Source organism: Primulina huaijiensis, chromosome 18 (genome assembly GCF_012295235.1).
Source record: "Primulina huaijiensis isolate GDHJ02 chromosome 18, ASM1229523v2, whole genome shotgun sequence".
Classification (NCBI taxonomy): domain Eukaryota; kingdom Viridiplantae; phylum Streptophyta; class Magnoliopsida; order Lamiales; family Gesneriaceae; genus Primulina; species Primulina huaijiensis.
Window position 1 is genome coordinate 8,941,254 of NC_133323.1, and position 11,324 is coordinate 8,952,577.

The 11,324-nt window shown below is 28.7% G+C and overlaps 1 protein-coding gene across 1 annotated transcript; it reads left to right on the forward strand.

Moving 5' to 3' along the window:
* Positions 1–8,273: 8,273 nt before the first annotated feature.
* Positions 8,274–11,284, forward strand: LOC140964099 (NAP1-related protein 1-like). Its single transcript, XM_073423624.1, has 6 exons — positions 8,274–8,663; positions 10,087–10,209; positions 10,305–10,355; positions 10,499–10,570; positions 10,689–10,802; positions 10,883–11,284. The coding sequence occupies exons 1-6, from the start codon at positions 8,532–8,534 to the stop codon at positions 10,982–10,984; spliced, it is 594 nt and encodes a 197-aa protein (XP_073279725.1). The 5' UTR covers positions 8,274–8,531; the 3' UTR covers positions 10,985–11,284.
* Positions 11,285–11,324: the final 40 nt, after the last annotated feature.

The window sequence follows — 11,324 nt, forward strand, 5'->3', positions numbered from 1 at the left end:
TTATAACAGCAGTGATAATGTTAATTATATTAATAAGTATAAAATAAGTTCACATTAAAAATTTAAATGAAAGTAAAACAGCTGGAATATGTGGACTTACAGGCGACCTATTTCTCTTCACATTTTTAGTAAAAAAATTGATAAGAAGTGGAAAGTAATACGAGAATTAGGATAATTAATGTACTGCATTAAGAATTACATAGGATGATGGGTAATTGTTTAATGATAAAAGCAGAAGAATACAAAATAATTTTATATTTATTTTGTTTTTCTATATACGGGTGTATGTAATATGAATTTACATTTAATAAAATAGATTTGTGCAGTTGAGGTAAATTGTAAACTTTAAAAACGCATGAGATGACATACAAAAGATTCAAATATATTCTGGAAAAAAAAATTGTTTATATTTCCTGAGAATGAATATAAGATTAAAATTGAATCATAAGGTTAATGTTACGTATTGAGATGAAAACGATTGACAAAAAACTATAGAATTAAATAAATTTTTTATATAAACGATGTAAAAGTATTTAGGTAAGAAGAAGTAGAAAAAGGAGTTAATGTCATATAACCACAAAAATTAAAGTCTTTTAAAGAGGGAGAAAATCGAGGAGGAAAAGAAATTCCATCTTAGCAATGTCAAGCTCCATCTCTTTTTTGTCTCGTTCAGCCATAACAATCACTATTTCCTCCACCCAAACTCTCATTGGCTATAGCAAGTTGATTTAACAATGGTCCCTGTCAATACAATAGATCTTGCTACTCATGGCACTCTAGTAACAAGATTTAACAAAAATTGAACAACGGGATGCCTATAAAAAATTTTAAAAAAAAATATTTGTTGTACAACATTTCAGAGAGTGGGTATACATACCAACTTATCACTCCACCCAAGGATGAGACTGTGATTTCGCTCCACAGCTTAACTTTTTCCTTTCTTGAGTGAGTCAAACTTCTCAGAAATAGCATCAGAAACAAGGCCAAGCATCCCACCAAAAACTAATGGAAACAAAAACAAGCCGAGAACCTATGCCTTCGGAATTTGCATGATTCCCTGAGTCGGCTACATAAGTCCAAGAAAGCTCAAGGGAATCAGCTAAACGATCATCGGTAACTCCAAAAAGCGCTAATCCTCCAAGACATATCGACAATAAAGTAGCAACTAACAAAGCAAGAGGCTTAGCATAAGGTTTAGATATGGATACTGCAAGCACAATCCTAGAGCAATGGTTAAAACATGGGCTGAAAAAGAAATGAGAAATATCATGAGGTAAATCATTTATTTGTTAGATAAAACTGAGAACCTTGAAGCCCTCCTTGAATTACTATAAATTTCAAAAAATAAAAAATTCCAATCACTTGATGTCTCAAGAGTAGCTCATAATCCTATAAACCACAAAATACATTCAAGAAATTCAGAAAGCCCGAGAACAAGGACCTAAATTTCACGAAAAAATCCAGCCTTTCAACCTAACAGACAAAAACCCACAAATATCATCAAACAATTCATTTGTACCTCCAAAGGTGACGCCTTGATATGACTGGAAAGTTTCTGAAATTTCTTGGATACAGGTTGGAGCGAGGAGGTGTTAGGTCGGGATGGAGCCCGCCATGAGCATTGGGGTGCCTCTTATGGAGCAGAGTGGTAGAACCGCCGAGCGTCCCACCTTCCACACCAGCTATCGAATCCAAGTAATCAAACGCCTCCCCGATTTCTGAATCTGATGAAAGCGAAATCTCCCGTTCTTCCTCATACCCTCCACTTCTCGGTAATTATTTGTCTTCTTCGCACCATGGGTAAGCTTTAATTGAGGATTAACAGAATAACAATCTGTTTGTAGCTATTGGATAGAGTCTGGAATAGAATATGGAATGTGGAATCTGGAGCTGTTGGTTGCAAGCGGCAAGTGGAATATGAGCGGCTTGAGGTTTCCTGATTGCAAAAGTTTGCACCTTTAATGATCGAAGTTGCTGTAACTAATGCCCATGCGAGTAGGGTACGATATTGAGAAAAGCAGGCAGGTGGAGTCGAAGAAGAACGACGAAGAAGAACGAAAAGGAGGAGAAAACTGATGCCCTTGACAGTACAAACGCTTGCTTTGTTGGAGAAAGGAACTTAGGACACATGTGTTTTATTTTACCGGCAACCGTACCTAAACTGGCCCAAAATTTTTTTTTGGTGCTTTCATATAAGTAGATTTGAAGTGATTATTTATTTGATATTACATAAAATAAAATAATTATAAAATATTATGAATTAATATAAAATAATTTAATTTTATCAGAAAAGTAATTTTTTTCCCAAAATTAGTCTTAAGATATAATATGGTGTTATACATATGAGTGTATAAAATATGTGTGAATAAGTTATATTGCTTTTACAAAAACTCTGACTATATTGTCTCGCGAGTAATTTTGTATTATCCGTGAGACGGATCTATTAACTAACTCGACCCATGAAAAAATATTATTTTATGTACAAAATATTACTTTTTACTCTAAATATGAATCAGATCGACACCGTCTCATATGAAACTTATTCACCTACTTTATATAATTTGTTTGAAGAATTTTGTGGTGTATGTAATTATTAAAAAAAATATATAGTTAACATCCACATATTATTTTATTATTGATTTAAAATCAAGTTATGGGTAATTTGGGGTGAAGATAATAATATCTTGATAAATTGGAATGTGTGGTATGAAAAACAATAGAATGTTTTTTTTTCCTTTTTTTTTTTGTTTTTTAAGATATAAAAATATTTTCTTAAGTTCATATAAAAATGTGTCCGTCGCCAAGTCCAATTGGTGAAATACCATTTATGATTGCCGTATGACCAAATTTTTTATGAGTAAACTGTACGAAAGACATCAAATTAGTAAAATGACATCAAATTAGTAAAATTTTGTTGTGGCAAAATTGTAATTTTATTAATGTCAGTTGGTGTGTGTGTGTGTGTATATATATATATATATATATATACACCAAATTAGTAAATTTTTTAATGTGAGTTGGTATATATATATTTATAATTTGTCAAAGTTTTATTTTTATCAGTAACTTGAAATTTTTTCATCTAAACCCACTAAATCTATTTAAATATGTTTTATTTAACAATAATGTTATCCTACATAGCTTATGCGACGATAATAAATCATATATTATGTATATTAAAATCTACTCGTTTAAAAATGAACAGAAATAAAAAGTATTTTTCCTCTCATTTTGAAATATTGAATTTCATTTGGTTATTTATCTCTTTTACTAGAAAATATGCACATGTATTGCACGTGTGGAATGTACAAGGGTTATATGAGGAGAATAATTCTCAGCTTATTCTCACTATCTTTTATTTTTCAACAATTAATCTAATTTACGATACCTCGATAAAGTTCGGATTTTATTTTTTTTTGAGTTCTTGAAAACTAATATGAGTTGTTTAGGATTAATATACATATAAGTATATAACACTGCAATATTTTGTCTAAATATAATAATATTTATTAATGTGATCCATAATCAGAATCATATTTTTATGATCACTCTGACATCTATTTCAATATCACAACATTAAAATTGTAAAAATAATATAGTCAGACTATGAGTATTCAAAGTAATAAAACAAAAAACATATATATCAATTATTTTTTTTTACAACAATCATAATTTCTGCATTTCTCGTGATATATTTAGAAGTTATATAATTCTATACATGAATCATGTTCTTAAAACATAGCTATAAGTTCTACAAATATTCATCGATAGAATTTTGACATGACATAAAACATGAATATAATTGTAATATTTTTAAAAACTTTTAATTTTCGAGCAAAAAAATATTTAAAAAACATAAGAAAATTTTAAAAATCTTATAAATCATTTTAAGTAATTGTAGATGTAAGAGTAATTTGTTTCACAAAAAATCACTTTCATGTATGTAAGAGTAATTATTATATATAAAATCAGTTTAAACTCATTTTGATTCTTTTAAAGTGTTCTCTTATGACAGCAATCAATTATTTTTGTTTGTCATGCATAAAATTTTATGGTTTGGTCCATTGACACCCACGTCAGTACAATCTTCATTATGTTCATCATTAGCTTATTATAAGACTTTGCATGATAGATCACAATTATAAGAAATATTAGTCATGTCTTGGGTACAAATATAAATTTGACCTGAAGATCAAGAAACGTTTGAACGAAAAGATTAATCTTTCACTATCATTAAGTTTTGTTGGGTTAATCATACATGATTAAGAGTAGTACTGGGATGATTGAACTTCTGGGAAATTCTTCTGCGTTAAGCTTATGATATTGTGTCGCTTATTTTACATTACATTAAAGATATAGTTTTTTTTTTTAGAAAAAATGAAGTGTAAATTTCATTCCAAAAATAAAATTTCATTTTTCTTCAATTTATTGTAAAAATCATTAATACCATTTTCAAAAATAAAATTTCATTTTTTTTCAATTTATTGTAAAATTCATTAATACCTGAAAAACAAACAAAAAAAGACATGTATTTATTAATACTATTTAATAAAAATAAGGACATACATGTAAATTCACACAATTTTATAAGAGTTTTCAAATTTATTGTTCACTTATTATTTACGTTATTCATGGATGTTAATTTACTTAAGTTAAAAATAAAAAATTGGCACAAAAACTCATATGTGACTATTTCACGGGTCAATTTTTTGAAACATGTCTCATATATACCCGGATCATGAAAAAACATTGTTTTTCACTCTGGAAATAGACTAGGTCGACCCATCTCAGGGATATATATCCATGAAACCGATTTACAGAATACCTACTCAAAAATTGGACAACCATAAAACTTTGAACAATAGTATATATTTTATTTTTTTCATTTGTTTTTAAATTCATTAATTAATAGAAAAAAAAATCAAACAAAAAAACATCTAATTTATTTTATAAGCCATTAACAGCTAGAAAAAAAACAAAAAAACATTTATTTATTATTATTATTATTATTATAATTTTTAAAAAATTTAATTAAAGATATAGTTATTTAGAAAAATGGACTATAAATTTCATTTCAAAAAATAGAGACTAAATTTCTTTTTTCTTTAATTTATTTTTGAATTTATTAATTAGTAGATGGAAAAACAAACAAAAAAAAATACATTTATGTTATCATAGATGTTAATTTACTCTAGTTAAAAATAAAATTGGCACATAAACTCCTATGAGAGTGTTTCGCGAGGTAATTTCGTGAAACAGGTCTTTTATCTGACCCGAATAATGAAAAAACATTATTTTCACTCGAGAAATGACTGAGTCGACCTGTCTTAGAGATATATATATATGAAACCGTCTCATAGAAGACTTGCTCAAAAATTGGAGAACTATAAAATTTTGAACAAGAGTGTAAACTTCATCTTCCTTTAATTGATTTTAAAATTATTAACCTTAACTAATGAAAAAAGTTTACCTCTATTTGAGATATATATCTATGAGATCATCTTACAAAAGGCCTACTAAAAAATTGGAGAACCGTAAAATTTTGAACAAGACTGTAAACTTCATTTTCATTCGATTTATTGTAAAATTATTAATTAATAGAAAAATAGAAATCAAACAAAGAGACATCCAAAAAAATAAAGATAAAGTTCATAAATCAAACAAAAGAAAAAAGAGATAAATCAAACAAAAATAATTATTTTTAAAATAAGGATATAGTTCGTTTTTTAAACATGGAATGTAAATTTCATTTTTCTTCAATTTATTTTAGTATCCATCAATAGCAGAGAAAAAACAAACAAAAAACATGTATTTGATATTATTATTATTTTAAATTTCATCAAAGATATAGTTTTTTTTTAAAAAAAAAATGGAGTGTAAAATTCATTCCAAAAAATGAAGGCTAAATTACATTTTCCTTCAAATTTAGATTTCTAAATTAATAGATGAAAGAAAACAAAGAGACATGTATTAATGATTATTATTTATAAAGATAAGAACATACATATAAATTAACAATTCAAAGTCATATATTTATAGTAGTAATAGATAATAGATAGATTTATTTCTTAATAGATTTTAGTATGTGTAACATATGTTTTGTTATCATCACTGATCTACTCGAATATTGATGTCAAAGAAACAATATTCAACATTATTACTTACTTATAACCCAAAAAAATTCAATTTTTGAAGAGTTGGATGACAAAATTACAAAACAGATCATTTTATAGAACTAAAATTGTAAATTTTCACATGATTTTATTATTATATGAAGATTAGTTTAGTCAGAAATCTATTTATTTTAAACACATGCTACACTCTTACCTTCATTGAAATTTGATGTTATAGTATTTACGGTTTGACCACAATAATTTAGATTAAATCTCATGTATAGCACTATCGTTGTATACTAGTGTCTAAAGTACATGTGTTACATATTTATCGTTGAGGGGAGTAATTGTATGTAACGATTATTTTTATTTGGGTGAGAAATTTAAAAAAAAAGAGTAATAATTTAATTTAGATGAAAATTGAATAAGAAATTAGTTAAAATATAATTAAATGTGTAATATATTTTGATAAAATGAATATTTATGGATTTTTTTTAAAAAAAACTTCACTAACCTATCAAAAGTTAGTTACTTCGAAGGGTTTATTCTAATTAATAATATAGATATAAATATGTATTGAACATGTATTAAATATAATGATAAATAGTTACTATGCACACGCGATGCGTGTGTGTACAATCTTTTTAATTATTATCGATGGATAAAAGTGAAATTTGACAAATTATGGAGGGACTAAATTGATATTTGAATTGTTGAAATAAAAATAAAAGTGTGTGTTGAAATTAAAACAAAAAAAAAACAAAAAACAAAAGTGTAATATTAATATCATATAAGAGTAAAATTGAAAAAAAAATTGCTATCCTCTCTAGGTAGTTATATCATGTCCTCACACTTAATATAATAGTATAGATTATAAGCATATTTAATATTAGATTTGGTCTATGGTAAATCTATATATTTAAAAAAATAGATTTTGCGCTTTCACCATTTATGAACGTGAAAATGCGTGAAAATGCGTGGTCTTTTTATGATTCAATGTTTCAAATAAATTTTTTTGATTAGACATCATTTTCTACAATTTTGTCGAATCTTAATCAATCGAAAATTGAATTAAAAAAATGATATGAATTAACTTTCGCAAAATAACTTGTCCTGCAATCACAGACATTATGATAATCTACGAAGCTTCACTTGCTCACAGAAACTCTCCTCTGACACTATTATTTTTCTTATTAGTGTAAATCATAATTCAAATAAAATCGATTTCACAAGGAATTTGATGTTACACTCTTACCTTCATTGAAATTTGATGTTATAGTATTTACCGTTAGACCATAATAATTTAAATGACATCTCATGTATAGATAGCACTATCGTTATATACTAGTGTCTAAAGCACATGTATTATATATATAAACATTAACGATAAAGCTGAGACGTAATTGTATGTAACAATTATTTTTATTTGGATGAGAAATCGAAAATTCCGTGTGATAATTTAATTTAGATGAAAAATTGAATAAGAAATGAGTGAAATTTTAATTAAATGTGTAATATATTTTTACTTTAAATAAATACAAAATGAATATTTATGGATTTTTTTAAAAAAAAACTACTCCACCATCATATCAAAAGTTAAAAGTTACTTCGAGGGGTTTTACTCTAATTAATTAATAATATAGATATAAATATGTATTGAACATATATTAAATATAATGATAATTATAAACATATTTAATATTAGATTTGGTCTATGGTAAATCTATATATTTAAAAAAATAGATTTTGCACATTCACCATTTATGAACTTGAATATGTGTGGTCTTTTTATGAGTCTATGTTTCATATAATTTTTTTGATTAGACATCATTTTCTTCAATCATGTCGAATTTTAATCAATCGAAAATTGAATAAAAAAAGAGTAGGTATCTTGTGAGACGGTTTCACAAATCTTTATCTGTGAGACGGGTCAACCATACCGATATTCACAATAAAAAGTAATACTTTTTCATGAATGACTCAAATAAGAGATCTGTCTCGCATAATACGACTCGTTATACCGTCTCACACAAGTTTTTACCTAAAAAAAACATGATATGAATTAACTTTCGCAAAATAACATGTCATGCAATCACAGACGTTATGATAATCTATGAAGCTCGCTCACACACAGAAACTCTTCGCTCACACCATTATTTTTCTTATTCGTGTAAATCATAATTCAAATAAAATCGATTTCACAAGGAAAGCCCAAACATATTTGATGGTTTCATTCGCATTTCACCTTTATAATTGGAAATTGTGCCACCAATTTTAGAACCATGTTTGTTGGCATCACTCACTATATATAGCTATTCAATATGAAAAGGGTAGGGTTTAAGAAAAACCCTTGTGGAAACAACGGAACCCAGTCACAATTTCCTTTTCTTCCTCCCATTTGTAGGGTTTCGAAGAAGCATGGGGGCAGACAAGGGGAAGAAGCAGAAATCGGGGCAAACAGAGGAGGAGAACAACGGCGCGGAGCACGTTGACGGAGACCTGGTTATTTCTATTGAGAAGCTTCAGGAAATTCAAGACGAGCTTGAAAAAGTATATTATAATTTTATTCAGTTGTCCTGGAATGGGTTTTTCTTGGTTATGTTCATGTTTCAGCTGCCTCTGCAAGAAAGATTCAAGAATTTATTTTAGGAAGGTTTTCGTTTTTTTCTGGGTTTTTTTTTTTAAACCGATGGAACACGAATTTTCTCGCTTTCTTGTGTTATACTATGGCTCTGAAGAATTTTTGAAAAGGGTGCATTGTTTTATTTTAATGAGTATGATCAATGTTCTGAATCATATGCTCTGATATTTGCGGACGAGGCTTGATTAAAAGATGTGTCCTCTGGAATGGATTTTTCGAATTCTAAACTGAGTTTAATGGGATTATGTTGTATTGAGAGGTGGTTTTTTTTTTTTGTCAAAATATGTCCATCTTACACGAGCTTCAGAAATTTCTAGTTCTTTGTGCCTGTTCATCCAAACGCTGTGTGCCAAATAAATCCTAAAAAATTCCTAACATTTTCAAATTGATAGGATATTTTGAATTGGTTTGGGTATATGCATGCATTTCACAGAATCAAAGATACTGAAGATCGTAAATCATAAGGGGAGAGTTGTATGTCTTATATTAAGATGTGTAAGCGATAATTCTTCTAAATTACTTTACTGTGGAGTACTTAGCTTCTCATAATCTCATTCAGACTTTTACATTTTCTTACTTACTAACTATAGAGTTTTGCCTCAATTGATGAAAGATTGTTAGGAGATTAGTATAAAAATAATATATTCTTTTGCATTCTAATTCCAAGATTTTGAATCTTAAATTTGTGCCAGACATCTAAATCTCTTAGCTTCATGTGTGTGCTAGATTTTACTGATTTATATCAGCAAAGAAAATGTGTTTGCTTGCTTAAAAGAAGCTTGTAATGCTTTTATCGTTGCTATAATTCTTTTTCCTTGCTGCATAATACGCTCTCAAAACTGTGTCGCGATTTCACTTTTTTCTTTGTAAGTTAATTTTTTGATGTCTAACCTTCTGATTAGCACTCAGGATCTCTCAGACACTAATCTGAAATATTGATATAGTATCAGCGTCGGTAAAGTGATTAAACGTTTCTAAAGATTTGTTAATCATCACAGATAGGCAGTGAATTTTTTTAACATTTGGATTTGGTTTCTATATAAGCAATCAATCATGCATTTTAACATATGTACTGCATTGTTGTCTATATTTTTCATCCTGTTTCTGGTGACATTGGTCTGTGTTAATGTGTGGCGCCATAAATTGTCCTAAGGAGTTTCATGGACGGTGTGTACATTTTGTTAGCTTTAGCGGCAGTAGATTGATTTCATGGCACAAAGGTTCATCTCTTTTCATTTTGAATGCATATTTATTCTGAAGTGATCAGAAATACACAATTAAAATCTCTGATGACGCTACAGTGACACAATTATGTTTCTTTGGTGCTTTCAGATCAATGAAGAAGCAAGTGAAAAAGTCTTGGAAGTGGAACAGAAGTACAATGAGATACGTAAACCAGTCTATGATAAGAGAAATGACCTCATAAAATCCATTCCTGATTTTTGGTTGACGGCGGTTAGTTTTCAAGAAAAAGAAACTTCTTGTTGGCAAGACCTTTCACCACTTGAAATGTCTGTTTCTCTGTGATTGACAATTGCCTCTTTTTACAGTTTCTAAGTCACCCCGTCCTCAGTGAACTTTTGACTGAAGAAGACCAGAAGGTTCAAGTTTTCTCCCTTTTCTTCTCACTTTTAAGCAGTTGTTGCTCTTACAAAAGGTTCTACAAAGCATGAATAGTTGCTTTATTTAACCATATGATCTTTTTTTCCTAATGTGATCAAGTGGCTTCCTTTGTTCCTGTTAGATATTCAAGTACTTGAATATCCTTGAAGTGGAAGATTTCAAAGATGTTAAATCTGGATACTCGATTACATTTGTGAGGCTCCACTTTTTTCTTCCCTGTAGCAGTTCTTAGATCACCAAAATTTTAAATTTTTGTTTAGTTAATTTTTTTTTGTTGATGGTTCACAGTAATTCGTTGGTGTTCCCTGCAGAATTTCAAATCCAATCCATATTTTCAAGATACTAAGCTCACAAAGACTGTTACCTTCCTCGAGGAGGGAACAACAACTATAACTGCCACATCAATAAAGTGGAAAGAAGGCATGGTAAGCTTTTGAGTTTTGGATTTAAAGATAATGAAAATTTTACTGAATTTCGATTCATTATGCACAAGTTGCTTTTGTAGGGAATTCCTAATGGCGTTGCTGAAGATAAGAAAGGAAACAAACGATCTCATTCTGAGGAAAGGTCGATCCTTCTCTATTGCTTTAATTTTTTTCGTCCTTGATGTGGTAGGAGACGATGAGGTTCCTTAACAATCTGCCGGCCTAAATTTTCATGGACAGAGTTAGTCATCTATAACTGTTTTTCAAGTTCACATCATGTCTTTTCACTTATATGAAGATCATTGGTACCCTGCTAAAAAAAGAGTTTTGCATATCAGGGCTTATCATATTTTTGTATCATTGTATGATTTTTTTCCCATCAATGCTCTGTTGATATATAATATTTTCTGAAGGAGGGTGTTATGAACTTACGGAACTGGTGATAATCAATGTTCCTTATCAATTGTCATTATTACAAAATAACTTACTAATTTGGAATTTTTAGTTACTTAGTTGAATATC